General features: G+C 30.6%; 1 protein-coding gene across 1 annotated transcript; it reads left to right on the top strand.

The window, feature by feature from the left end:
• The first annotated feature begins 10,713 nt into the window (after positions 1-10,713).
• LOC133706288 (ethylene-responsive transcription factor ERF021-like) lies at positions 10,714-11,800 on the top strand. The gene has a single exon (XM_062131795.1). It carries the CDS (start codon positions 10,768-10,770, stop codon positions 11,302-11,304), a length of 537 nt encoding a protein of 178 aa, XP_061987779.1. The 5' UTR covers positions 10,714-10,767; the 3' UTR covers positions 11,305-11,800.
• Positions 11,801-15,680: the final 3,880 nt, after the last annotated feature.

The raw sequence follows: 15,680 nt of genomic DNA, 5'->3' as shown, positions 1-15,680 counted from the left end.
TCACCAATCACCTAATAAAGCATAAAAATGAGCACCAAGGGTCACATTTATGACCATTTGACATTCTCTAAGCTCCTAACCACATCTCTTACCACCATATATATTGAGGTGTTGATCGTCATTAAAGGAAAATACTTCATGTAATACCCATCTCCCATGAAAAGTGGTTCAAACATAAGGAATCATAATAAATTTTATCTCTTTCACCATGATCATGGGCATGACATTAAGAAGTGTCAAGCACTCAAAAAACAGATAGAAAGATTGACCTTTAGAGGATATCTTCAATAATTTTTGAAGAAATAAATGCAATTTGAACAAATAGGAAAAAATCATTATGATACATTACCTAGGATAAGATAATTTTCTGAAATTATATCTTTATTGTCTTTTAGATTTTTCAAATAAAAAATAGTGGTGCTTCTTTATGTCTACATGAAAACCTTATTGTCTCCAATTAAATGTTTCCATGGTGCAATCTTCATGTCTCCATTTAAATTCTCTAGATCTCTAGACAACCTATCTCTAAAAGGATCAAAGATCCTTCTCCATTCTCTGTGATTGCTCATGTGTCCTTTGATGCACGCAATTTATTTTTAGTCCAACACACGTAGATACGCATTCATTAACCTTCACTTTATTTTTTCTCTACATACACCCATTAACTTAAGTATTAGAGAGTTTCATATTCCTCAAGGGACCTTTTTTTTCATATGAATAGCACAACTATCAGTCAAGCCTATAAACCATAGCTAGCCCAGTCATACCTTCCATCAACCCAGCCATGAAGAGCCTAATTTTTATGTGAATTGTTTTCACAACTTCATCATATTAACAAAAACACTGAAGGAGAATGAGGTTTTATTGCACCCCTAGCTACAAATTACTATTCATTGAAATAATAATTTGATAAAATTATCCTTGGCCCAAAAAACCTTTAATTAACAAAAACACTAAATGAGGAGGTTTTATTATACCCTTAGATATAAATCACTATTCATTAAAATAATGATTTGACAAATTATCCTTGGCCTAAAAAACTTTACACTAGGCATTCGACGCAAGGTGGTCTTTTCATCGTGATACAATTATCTTTAACAATTTATACAGGGTTAGGTTAGTAATTTTATTTTTTTATATATAGTGAAATCACTAATTTAAACCTGGAGTAAAAAAATCAAGATCTTTCAATCAGGAGCATTATGGTCTTTTTAATTTTTTCCAAAATAGTAAAGTTATTTTATTGCTCCTAAAGAAAAAATTAACATAACTCTCTTACAAGGGCCTCTTTATCCTTTTACATTGGTTTTATTGTTAATGTGAAGGTTATTCAAGGGCATTATTGTGTTTAACCATATAATAAATATTATTTGAAAAAAACATGTTGGCGCGTGTATAGCATGTACCAGCTAATAGGCGACGTGTGTGGTGTCATTTGATCATCAAATGCCGCCCTTCATGACGTCATTTGAAAGGCCTTGATGACCCCTACACGATGGGGCAAAACGTGCTCCCAACGCACCTCTGGTTTTGTGTCGACAACCATTTCTTCTTCTTTTTTTTCTTCTCCTCGAAATTCATGTCTGCCCATTCAAAATTTCAGACGAGCCCTTTCAACTTCTTTTTCATGTGCATATGGTCCATGTCTTTTATATTACTATTTTTTATTTTTAATAATCTATAAAATTATTTCAAACCAACTTCACAAGTTAACCCGAGACCTAGTCGTCTTGTCTTCTGGCCCAAGCTGGGTGTAAAACAATTTAACTCGGAGTTGACATGATTTGACTCGGTCAAACCAATAGGTCAAATCATGACCCATTTACCAAGTTTAAAACCCGACTTAACATTTTTTAAAATAAAATTCAATTAACTCAAGTTAACCTATCTAACTCATAATCTCTAACTCATAATCTGAGTGAACTCTCTATTAGGTATAATAAATATGTTTCAAACTTCAATAGTAAATTATGGTGGGTCATGTATCACCCATAGGCCATTAATTGGGATTATTTCCATATTCATGCATCAATTCAAAAAATAGCATATAAACAAGGATATGATATCATCTAAAGTCATTTTCATCTTCAGCTGAAATAAAGGCAAAAAGATTTCTCCTCCGATCATTTCACGCCCCGAGTCAATTGCTGCAGCCGTGTGCTCCTGCTGAACGCGGAAGTAGTATATATGTACATTTACATGAACGTACAATGGCCACTGAAATGGTCTGTAATCAAATCTAACAAGGAAATTATAATGATGATGGCATTGATAATTCGGAGAGGTAATTATTTGAAACATATGCAGTTGATTTCTTGAGATAGTTGAGGCTCGGAATGATCCAGCTGTTTCCAAATTCTCTGGCTTACAGATCTTGCAATTTCAACCACTGGTTTTGCAGCTTGTATGAGCACATATTTGAGTTGCTTGGGATTTTATTTGGTGGTGTTGGTGAAAAGATACAGATGTTGACATACGTGAAGAAGTTTTCCCTGCACTTAAAGCTCTATGTTGAAAGGTGCAATGAATCTTATTCTCCATAAATTTTTGCGTTTTTAAAAATATTTTATTTATATGTATTTGAAATTATTTTTTTAATATTTTCATATCATTTTTACATGCTAATATTAAAAATAATTTTTAAAAATAAAAAATATTATTTTAATATATTTTTAAATTAAAAAATAACTACTCGACATTCTAAAACACTCCCTGCAAAAAGTCTTCGAGGTTGCTATTGTTAATTACTAATTAATGGGAATTTAGGACTTTGAAGCCCTTCAAAAAGTAAGACACAAATTTTCCATTTCTACTCGGCATCTAAGTGGGCCATGTCCTCTTTATAGATTGTTCAAGCATCGAGTGTGGTTACGAAAGCAGCAAATTAACTTTTTAACCTAACGAAAGCCGAGCAACTTCAAAGTCAGAGCTCAATTCTCGAATTAGATGAGTTTTGAACTGCCCGATATGGTGGGATGAATAGAAAGTTCTTGGACCCTATGGCCCTATGCTCCCCTCTGCTCAACAGAAGCTTCCAATACAGAATCGGTAGATATATATATATATTCCCTTTAACTGCAGCTACATTCCACACGGCGAGCACCAAGAAAATAAAGACCATATCATATAATTGAAAAGGCATGGACCAAAAAGAAAAAACACTATCGGTTAAATAAATAAATAAATGATTGTCGACAAAAAAAAATTGCCGAACACGTCTTTTTTTTAATGTCCAATGAGTATTGGCCAAGTCGTAAGACCTTTGATTCAATTGGGGATTTTCCATAATTGATTGATGACTTTTAAATAAATATTATTGGGTTGGGTTGTGGCTCACGTGCCCCTACAAAATAAGTAAATTTTATAAAATAATTGAATGAAATATCTTATTATATTATATAGAATAGGTAACTTGAGCATGGATCGCTTATCTGGTAAGAAATTAAAAAAAAAAGATTTTCAAAGTAGAGTATTGATATTTATAGCAGCAGTACTAATAATAATGATGATAAAGGATGCAAACTAGTATAAAATCAGAAATACATGATGCAATAAAGTTTTTAACCGTTTTAAAAGCAATAATTCTACTCGAACCTCATATACTTTATGGAGCTTTTGTGTAAATTTTAATTGTATTAATGTAATTTTTTAGTGTTTTTATTTTTCTAGTCTTATAGAGATGTAATAGTGAGAATAAACCATTATTGAGTATAGTTTTAAAAGTGTAATGTTTTAATTCCATTTTTTAAAATTTAAATGCTATATTTTGATGAACAATTGCAAGTAGAAGCATTAGTGAATTAATTTATAATGTATTTATTGTATTTTTTTAAATATTTTTATTTTTTAAAATGTAATTAACAAACTTTTAATTCATTTAAAAATGTTACTGCTTATAATAATCAAAGTAATAAACAAATTTTGCCTTTAAGGTAAAATTAACCTGCAATATATTTCAACATCCCTTTATAAATAAGAATTAGAGGCAAGATTAATCATCTTAAAATCCTATTAGGTTATTAACCTAACAAAGGAGTAAAGAAGTAGGAGAAAGAAGGAGTAATGAGAATTGAGACAAGAGAAAAAGAATTTCTTATTCTTTTATTGCTTGGTTCTCATGAAATCTCTATTACAGTCTTTATACAATGCAAGATTCTGTTGCTAAACTTACTAATTGATTTTTCCTTTTACTAACAACTTTTTAACTAACTATTAACTATTTTTAACTAACTACTAACTATTTTTAACTAACTACTTACTCTTGTAGCTTTATGAATCACATGTTTAATCCTCCTTCTTAGCGCTATTGCTCCAATTTTTTATTTTTATTTTGAAACATATGTGTTCTTCATGTTACTTCTTATTTCTCATGTACAGAATGTAACAATACTCCACTTATCCAAATGATTCTTAACCTCAATGAAACTTTGAAAATTGCTTATTCATCTTCTCTAATCCCTTTTATGTTGCATCCTCGACAAAAGAATTAGACCAGCAAATCAACCCTACCACCCCAACCCATTTTTTCATGAACTTCCTGTCTAAGATTGCCACATGATAAATTTGTATCCTGCCACCTCATTCATAACTTACAGTAGAGGAGAAATAACATCTTCTTTCTAAATCCTTTTTTTGAAGAGTGAAACATGAAAGATAGGATATATTAAACTGCATACTAGTGATCGAAGCTACAATTCCAACTTTTTTAATGACTTAAAATGGCTCATCATACCTTGGATTTAACTTGAAACTCTTCCTGATAGAAACACTTCCATGACTATACGACTTCAACTTTGAAGATACCTAATCCTTTTCTGAAAATTCATGTTCAGGTCTATTCCTATTTGTCATGTGTTTCATCATGTTCCTTGTCCCTTCCAATTGGTTTTTCAACATCTGATCCATGTTAACTCTCCTCTGTATTAATTCATCCATAGCAACAACTATAGTATAATCAATATGAATCATATCTCTAGATGGTAGCACATATCCAAAGAGTGCTTTAAAAGGAGTCATCCCTATAGTAGAATGAAAACTATTGTTATATCACTATTGTGTGAGAGACAACCACATGCACCATTTTTAAAACTATACATGGTCATGCACCTTAAGTATATCTCCAGGCATCAGTTCATTTGTTATGTCTGGTTGTTAATCTCTGGATGGTAAGATGCACTCATCAACAATTTAACCTCAAGTTTCTTGAATAGCTCTCTCCAGGAAAAAAAAACTTAAGAAAACCTTATCTTTATCAGTAACTATTACGATTGGCATTCTATAAAACTTGTAAAAATGGTCTAAGAATAATTGAGCAATATCTTGAGCTGAAAAAGGATAAGACAATGTTATAAAGTGCCCATATTTCATAAATTTGTTTACAATCACAATAATAGTGTCTTTTTCTTATGATTTTAGCAAACCTTCTATTAAATCCATCATCATGTCTTTCCAAGTGCCTCTAGGAGTGGGCAAAGGTTGTAATTTTAGATAAGCCACTTTTTTTTCCTTTGCTTGTTGATAAATATCACATTGTTGGACCATCTTCTTGATAGTTGGCTAGTAAAAAAGAATCTCAAACCTCTTATATGAGTTTTGTATTCTAGTATGGCTATCAATGTAAGAATCATATATAACCTTTACTAATTATTCCCTCATAGTTCCCTTATCTTTAATTACAATTCTTTATTTATATCTCATAATTCCCTCTACATATGTATAATATGGATACATACTAGCATCTACCATATATTAGTTATAATCTTTCACAATGCGGTATCATCTTTGTATAAATCATTAAATTTCTTCATACCAAGCAAGCATCAATCTGGTTTCTGCACTAAAATTGTCCACCTCCTTGTTATTATATTTTGGTTGATCAATTCCATAATTGTTTCTTCTAAAGAAAGCATTTGTAACCACGTTTCCCTTTTCTTTTCTATACAAAATATGGTAATTTAATCTCAACAACTTAATTAGTCCTTTTCTAAATGGTGGGATGAATCTTTTGATTCAACAGGTATTTAAAAATCTTATGATCAGTTTGAATTATAAACTATATTGTTCCAAATAATGCCTTTACTTGTCTATTGCCATTAGAATTACCAAATACTCTTTTTTCATAAATGGACAGTCCCAAAAGTCTTATTCCCAAGGCCTTACTAAGAAATGCAAGGGGTTTACCCTTATGATTGAGCACTGCTCCGAAGCTTATAGCACATCCATATGTCTCTAATGCAAATATCTTAGTAAAATTAGGTAAAGTCAGAACTGGAGCCTCACATAAAGCGTTCTTTAACATATCAAAAGCTTCATGCTTTTCTTCATGCCACCTAAAATCATTTTTCTTTAACAAATCTATGAGTGGTTTGCTGATAATACCAAATCTTCTAATAAACTTTCTATAATAGTCTACTAATCCAAGGAACCCTTTAAGCTCCTTTCATGAAAATAATGGTCAATTCTTCACTACTTCAATATTTTTAGGATCAGTGGTTACCCCCTTGTTGAGATTACATGCCCTAGAGATTCCACTTGTCACTCACCAAACATATATTTGGATCTATTTACATACAATTGATTAGCATTAAGAGTTTATATAACATGTCTTAAGTGATCTACATATAATTGTAAAGAAGAGTTGTAAACCAATATATTATAAGAAAAACACTTAAATAAACTTCCTTAGAAAATGTTGTAAGATATCATTCATGAGTGCTTAAAAAGTGGTAGGTGTGTTTGTTAATACAAATGGCATTACCTTAAACTCGCAATGTCCTTGTTGAGTTTGAAATGCAGTTTTCTCCATATCTTTTTCCTTCATGCAAACTTAATGGTAATCAAACCTTAAGTCTAGTTTAGAAAAGAATCTAGAACCTTGTAACTCGTCCATTAAGTTGTCAATCAAAGGAATTGGAAACTTGTTCTTTATGGTTACTTTATTAAGTTGTTTAAAGTCCATATTAAAGTATTATGCATTGTCTTTTGTTCTTTACCAACAACATAGATGAAGCAAAAGAACTCACACACTATTGGATTATTCCTCTTCCTAGCATTTCCTTTACTAGCCTTTCAATTTATTCTTTATGAACAAATAAACTTTTTATAGAGCCTAGAATTAATTACTTGTGCTGCTAACTTCAAATGAATCATGTGATCAAATTTCCTAGTCGGTGAAAGACCTTCAGGTTCCTTTAACACATATGCATAATCTTCTAGTAGATTTGCAATTTCAATAATGATTTTTGAGGTTTTTATCTCCTTCACTATCTCAACTAAGAAAAATTAGCCAACAAACCCATCACTACCTCCTATAAACTTTTCAGAACCTTCTTTATAGCCATGATTTATATGTTAGGCCCCTATCTACAATGCCCTTTAATTCTATCATCCTTGTATCCTTCTTAAATGAGATTTTTATTTTGATAAAGTCAAATAAGATTGGAGAATAAACCTTTAATCAATCCACTCCAAAAACAACATCACATTTTCCTAAGTATAATATCATCAAATCTACCTGGAATTCATAATCTTACACAAACCATTTTAAACCATGTGTATGGGAATCACATAGCATGATATTTTCATTTGTTATCGTTATTTCTAATATTGTAGTATTAACAAAGGTAGCTTTAACATTTCTGATAACCTGCTCATCGATGAAGTTATGAGTGCTTCCACTATCAATCAAAATAACCAATTCCCTTCATTGATAGCAACCTCTAATTCTAATTGCATTATGGGCATAGATATCAGCTAGGGCATTTAATGATAGTTCAAACTCCTCGACTTTTCTATTCTTTATAGTATCTCCAATAACATTCTTCACCCCATAACGTAATGACCCTTCTCCTACATCTTTATTAACCTCAATCATATTTAATCCTTTAACCCGACATTGATGACTAGGCATGAATTTGTCACCATATTTATAAAACAATCCTAGTCTAAACCTTTGTTCATATAATGTTTCAAGAGAATTTTTTTTATTTTCGTTAACTTTCATTCTTGAACTGATTAAAAGTCATAATTAGAATATTACCTGTTGTTCTTTTAGTATAAGGCAAAGGATTATTTCTTTGCATTATCTTTCTTTTTCTTGCCATGGCATTGTTAGACTCTTTTTGCCATTTCACATGTTCAAAAGCTAGCATTAATAATATTGGTTTGAGATTTTATAGTATTGGTTTAATGTCCTTTTTTAATCCACTAAAAAAACTAGAAATGTAATAAGATTCAGGAAGAAAAGGATTTGATGCACTCATCAAGTATTTCAACTCTTCAAACCTTTCTACTTACCCATTCACACCACCTTTATGCACCAATTTATTAAATTCTTCAACTATATCATCTCTGCTACCAAACTTTTTACACACAGATGTAGTAAACTCATCCTAACTCACTATGCAATTTCTTCCACATATATTGCCTTCAAACCACACCTGTGCCATTTCTTCCAAATAAAGAGAGGTAAGAGACCATTTAAACTCATTGTTGTACAAGAACAATGTTGAGTTTTAAGAATTTCTTACACCTCGTTAACCAACTTCTAGGATTATCTTCCTAAATAGTTGGTAGGTCAATCCTTAGAACGGGTGGATTGTACCCACTCTTGTAATGATCATGGTTACTCGTATGTTCTGCACGAACATTGTTTCTGAATTCCAATAATGTTTCCTCCTAGTTATTATGAGTATGAACTTTTTATCCTACTGGTGGAGTATTCAAGAGTCCCTTAAAATTAGTTCTTTCATCCCTTTCTGGCCTTTGAGTAGCTAGGAAGGATTGGAATTGGTTAGTGAGCACTTTAATATGCGATCTAATCTAATCATTCCTTTTGTTTTGTTCAACCCATTATTCTTGCCATTTATTTTGTTGATCCGCCATAGATTCTCAGGATTCTTAATGAACACCTTGTATTTTTTTTCATCAAGTTTCCTACAATATTCCTCTACCGCCTTTATTTTGTTGTTTTCCATCATTTTTTTTGGATTGAGTGAATTAATTCACTCTTGTAAAGGTTTTGATACCAATTGTTAGGTTATTAGCCTAACAAAGAAGTAAGGAAATAGGAGGGAAAAAAAAAGAATAATAGTGCGAACATAGTTAAAGGAAGAAGAATTACTTATTTTTTTATTGTTTGGTTCATACAAAATCCCTATTACAGCCTTTATACAATACAGGATTCTGTTGCTAGACTTTCTAACTTATTTTCCCTCCTACTAACTACTTTTTAACTAACTCTATCTAAATACTCAACTCATACATCTTTATGAATCACATGTTTAATCCTTCTTCTTTTTGTTACTACTCCACTTCCTTTTATCCACATGTGTTTTGTATGTTACTTTTTATTTTTCATATGCAGACTGTAACAAATCCCTAGAAGTATGGTAGTACTTCATACTCCATTCAACTTAATTGTGATGAAGTATTCTGTTGCTAAACTAGTTATTAGTGGTTGATTTCAAATTTATTGTTGCGCTACCATATAACCTTTAGCTATAGAGGTATCCGCAACTAGCATATGAATTTGTGAGTGTTTGAATTTTTTGTTAGAACTTGTTTTTTAACGTATTTTTTAAATTATTTTATTTAAATTGATGAGTATTTTTGAATAGTTTTAATATGATAATATCAAAAAAAATAAAAAATATATATATGTTATTTTAATATATTTTCAATTAAAATATATTTTTAAAAAAACAATATATATCTCCATAACAAACTTCAGTAACCTTTAGAGGAGGCTTTTCTACCTGTTTTTAGTGGCAGATAATTATGCAACTTTTTACCCTCTTTTCTTGTAGTGCAAATTGAAGTCATGGCCATTTTAGTTTGATTTTGTTAAGACTTAATATTATTAAGGCTATTCTACACGTGGCTTTTATATATTGGTACCAAGTTTTTCTTCTATTAAATTTTATGCAAGTCATTCATATTTGACCTAAGAATAATTTTCTTATAACTTCTCCTAAAATACAAACCCTAAATGATAATATTGAAGATCTATCATGTACAAATACTAATTACCAACTAAACCTCTAAGGGTCGTTTTTTTATATATAATTTAAATTTAAATAACATAATTAAACATGAGATAAAATTAATATTCAGTCTTATATGTTCAGTGTGAGTATATACAGGTAAGGATCATTTTAAGAAATCGACAATATGCTAGGAACACCTTAATATCTCTCTTTCAATATATAATATGGTGCTCTCTTGACCCGGAAAGACGCATGAGTCTCTCGACCTAGAAAAAAACCAGCACCGTGGCCATGGCCCCCAATAAAGGAAAGCAGCTTCTCGAGAATGATCTAAGCATAACAGGAAAATTAAATGAATAGACCTTAGGGAGAGTGGGTCCAAATCTAATCAACCTAGTTTCAAACCGCGTTGCCAAACAGTAGTATATGTTATGTTAATTGATAGTATCTCCATTTGTAATCTCCTTTAATTAACTTGATTTTTTGCCCCCCACAAAACATTCTGCGATTCAAAACTTGTACATTTGCCGCTCTGTGATTGGTTAATTCATGAAAATCAACGATCTCTTAGGTTTCAAACCTGAAGAAAGATTGTGAACATGCACAGAAACACATCTGTCACCTATATATGCAACTACTTGGAAGCTCCCTTTCCTACCGAGTCACCACGTTTCGATCAACTTAGATACCATGCCCTAGAATATCTATATATACTGGCGTAATATAACCTCACTAGCTCACTTACCAAAAATATTGGTCTTCACTTTAGTGGGAATTATAGATGGAAGAGAGAAACACTGTTAGCCATGGTGGTGTGAGTTCTAGCTATAGAGGGGTAAGAAAGAGAAAATGGGGGAAATGGGTGTCAGAGATACGTGAGCCAGGGAAAAAAAATAGAATTTGGTTAGGGAGTTTTGAGACGCCAGAAATGGCAGCAGCAGCCTATGATGCTGCTGCTTTACATTTTAGGGGACATGATGCAAGACTTAATTTTCCTGACTTGGTTCATGATCTACCAAAGCCAACAAGCTCTAGCTCTGAAGATATACGCATGGCAGCCCATGAGGCAGCTATGAGCCTGAGGCCATTCACAGCCGAGTCCTCCCATGGTGGCAGCTCTACCTCCAACGTTGGTCCCATCACCGTCAGGCTCTCTGCAAGCCAAATTCAGGCCATCAATGAGTCACCCCTGGATTCACCAAAGATGTGGATGCAAATGTCAGAGATAGCAATGCTGGAGGAATCCATGGTGTTCTCCAATAACATCGAGGAGGATGAGTGGGATTACAAGCAAACATATTCTCTTTGGGATCCTTAGGTAACGAGTGCTCATCATGATTATACTACTACGAATATATATTGGACGTACGTAGTACTAATATAATCAGTACACATAATTGCTTTAAACTGTCAAGAATTCATAAATTGGAAAATAGGAGGAGGGATTTGGTGGAAATTAGTGTTTGTGAGAGAATATATTACACTGATTTCTCTGTTTAATGGAACAGTAGTGAAAGAACATGGGTGATACCGGGTGGTGGACATATTTTTTTTTATTTTATTTTTGGACATTTTTATACTTTAACGAAGTGGTCGGTTTTGGAGGGGCCCGTTTCGTTTTTTTAACTTGATTTTTGTCAGCAAGTTAAGAAGACTTCTCCTTAGTGGAAGAATACTTGTGGAGGGAGAGATGGCCACAAATGTCTCACTCGTTGACTGCTTTCTATCAGCTTTCTGTGATTATATGTTGTACAGTCATGATTCTATTGTAACATAATAGTATTTGCTTGATATTTTAATTAAATTACATGTTATTTTATATTTTCCCATGCACAGTTTTGCACTAAATATCATATTTATATTGTCGTAAATTCGATTTATGGGATTTCTATAAGCATTCCTGATTAGTTTTATAATAAGGTTTGGAATATATAATTAATCAGATAAGTGCAAGCTTATAAGTGAGAATTCAACCCTTTTTGCTACCGCACTCTCTTATGACCTCGCTAGAATAAGAAGTATTATATATAGAAGCATAAAATACTCAATCACAGCACTATTTTACAGGCTCAAGAGCTTGCATTAACAATGGATGGATGCAGTCTTCTCAGAACGTGGTTAAAATCATGTTTTTTAAAAAATTTATATTTTATTTTAAATTAATTTTTTTTATATTTTAGGATCATTTTAATATATTAATGTGATCAAAAATAATTTAAAAAAATATTATTTTAATATATTTTTAAACGAAAAATACTTTAAAAATTAATCGCTATTACACTCTCAAACACCCCCTTTAAATATATTTAAAATAAGACGAAACTCATATATTTATAGAAACTATATATAACCCACTAATAATAATTGCAACATTAACTAGTAAACCAATTTTAATAAAGGTTAATAATAAGTTTAATATGGGATTGAAGATTAACATCCACTTGATTTAATTTCAACAAGCTTTGTTCATAGAGAAAAGTATAAGCAGCAACTTAACATAAATAGAGATATCCGGGAAATTAAAAGCAATTGGGTAATTTGCTTCGATATTCAGTAATCCATGAATATTACTTCCCAAATTAAGAGGAGGAGGAGGAGGTCAATCATTGTTGGGATCATGAAGCCAATTAAGGAGTTACATATATCATCCATTTATGATCTTATCTTTATTATCAATTGATAGAGTTTTTCATAATCAGCAGTGAGTCATTTATATTTTACATTAAGATGGGTCATCCGAGATTGTACTTGTTGGTCTAACATCGCTACAAACTCTAGAGTTTGAGTGCCTGAAATTGATTGCGAGCATCCAACAGTCAAAGCACTATGGGCTGTCCATAAGTTCTCAATCGTAGTGTTAGAGAATTCGTACACCTGATTTCTATTGGATCCAAGATCTTGTCTCTAACCATAAATTCAGATCAAGATCCTGATAGGTTAAAGAATTATACTCATATCTCTCCTTCAACTGGTTTTTTAATGTATTCTAAAAAAAAAAAATTCATTAAATTTTAAAAAATAATAACTTAACAAAAAAATAATTGAAAACTAACATACCACAAAAATAATTACTAAGCTTAACTATCTACAAGTTATTACTTTTTTTTTTACCGTCATTTTGCATCAATGAATTCTAATAGAAAACCTCAACTGTGAAATCAAAGTTATTCGAGGATAAAATTAATATAAAATTAATTTTCAGAAAAGTTGATATCAGCCCAATAATTAAAAAAAAATTTAGGTTTTCCCGAATATAAAATTCATTGGTTGAAATATATTCTTTGTTGTATGAGTACCGATCTGAAGGAGGCAGTGGCATTACTCGGTTTATTTATTTATTTTCATGAGCTGCTGAGGGGGGAATATATAATCATGAGCCCATATAGGATAATGGTCCAACGACATTGGGACAGAAACTGGCTTGGCATAAGGCCATTTAGGATGGGCTGGGTATCCAACGGACCATATTTATTTTCATCAAACAATTTTTTCTATATTTCACATTTAATATTCAAGATTATATTTAGCATAGCTACTGTTTTTTTAATTTAATTTTATTCTTGAAAAAAATTTATTGAATTTTACTAAATTCATTTGTATTTACTACAGGCTTAAAAGTTTTTAAAGTTTTCTTTCCTTTCTTTCAACATTTTTTATTGTTAAAACTTGATTTCAAGATTTTGCATAATGAAGGGTATTTGACAGCATATGGACAAGTATAATTCAGTATTATTTTTTAATTGGGTAGCTATAAATCCCATTAAAAAAAATCTAATTCTCCCACCAAGATTCAGATTATTTTCATTACAATAATATAATGATGAAATTGCCCCTTAAGTCTTCTAACTATGTGTTAAGAGTAAGGTAGTCTTTTGATTATGATACAATTATCTTTTATAAATTATATGGGGTTAGATTGGTCATTTCTCTTTTTTTCACAGTAAAATTACAAATTTAACTCTAAAAAAAAGCCTATTATTAAGAGGTGTTTTGTTCTTTTCAAAAAAAATTCAGAATAGTATAATTATTTTAATACCTTTAAAGACAATCAACATAATGCTTTCATAAGAGCTATTTTGGTTATGTGATATTGGTTTTATTATAAATTTAGAAGCTACTAAAAGGAATTGATGTAATTTACATTGATTAAATATAATAAAAAAATTATTAACATTTGGTTGGGCTTCACGTTGTCGGACAGTGTGTGTAGAGTTATTTGACCACCAAACATCACCTTTTAGAGCAACATTTGAAAGGTTCCAATACCCCTAACATTAATGGTTGTTTTTTTTCTTCATTTTTCTTTCTCCCTACCTTGAATTCTATGCTAGCCCTTTCAAAAAATTGGATCAACCCCTACAATTTATTTCTCATTCACATATGGTATCTATCCTTTTCATTATTATTTTTTTCATTTTGAATAAAACATGAAATTACAATTATTTTTTAATTTCACCCTTTTTTATTGTTTTTTTAATCTTTCTTATTTCGTCCTTATTCTTTTGATTACTTTTTATTTTAAATTTTTTATAAGCTATAAAATTATTTTTTTTTCAGTTTCACCCTTTTCATTTTTCTTTCAAATTTGATCATCATTCTTTTGATTGCTATTTATTTTTTTTAGGATCATTTTTTTAAGTTTTTGTTTTACAATTTCATCCTCCATGAGTTTTTTTTTTCTATCAAATTTGATCTTTATTTTTTATTGTTATCTTTATTCCTTTATGAAGTTTTTAAATTGATATTTTTACCACAATTTCATCATTCAAAATGAAATTGTTTGGGAAATAAACTTCTTGATTAAACTCGATTCAAGAATTTCACAGATTGTGAGTTTTAGAGAATCTATTAGGTTTAAGAAGTTTGCTCGAGTTGACTTGGTTTTATTTTTTCTTTTTTAAAGCTAATGTTTTTTTTTTGGCATTTTTTTAGAGTTTTCCTTTATAATTCTCTTATGGTTTGTCTTCTTTGGGATTAATCTCAGATTCATAACTAGAGTCATCAGTTTAAAAGGTTAACGTGAGTTGACTTTTGATATTTTTTATCCTTTTTTTAAAATGATTTATTTCCATCTCATCCTTTAACATTTAATTTATTTGAAATTGATCTTCCTATCTTCTTTTTTTCTTTTCTTTTATATAGGTTTATCACAATCTTATACCTATAATCGCGGGATTTACAGGTTAACTCAAATTGTTTTTTGTTGTTGTGCGGTTAGTCTCAAGTTCATAACTAGAGTCATCAATTTCAAAGGTTAACGCAGATTAACTCCTTTTTTTCTCTTTATTTCAATTTCATCATTCAACATTTAACTTATTTGAAATTGGTCTTCTTACTTATTTTTTTCATTTCCTTTCCTTTCTATTAGGTTATCCTTATAGGTTTTTAGGGGTTTTTTTTACAATTTTCTCCTTCATGATTTTTTTTTATCAAATTTGATCATTATTTTTTATTACTATCTTTTTTTCTTTGGCAAGTTTTTTAAATTCATATTTTTTTATTGTTTCATCATTCAAAATTAAATTAGTTGAAAATTAAGTTTCTTGATTGAACTTAATTCAAGAAATTCATGATTTCCAAGATCAAGGGGTTTGCGGGTGGACTCATATTTTTTTTCATTGCTTTTTTAAATTAATTTATTTTTATCATTTTTATCTTTTAACATTAAGTTATTCGATAATTAAGTTTCATGAT

Source organism: Populus nigra, chromosome 11, assembly GCF_951802175.1.
Source record: "Populus nigra chromosome 11, ddPopNigr1.1, whole genome shotgun sequence".
Lineage (NCBI taxonomy): Eukaryota > Viridiplantae > Streptophyta > Magnoliopsida > Malpighiales > Salicaceae > Populus > Populus nigra.
This window is presented reverse-complemented; position numbering and strand designations above follow the sequence as displayed.

Excerpts from the sequence above, each read along its gene's own strand:
- LOC133706288 (XM_062131795.1), top strand. The coding sequence starts at position 10,768 with ATGGAAGAGAGAAACACTGTTAGCCATGGTGGTGTGAGTTCTAGCTAT.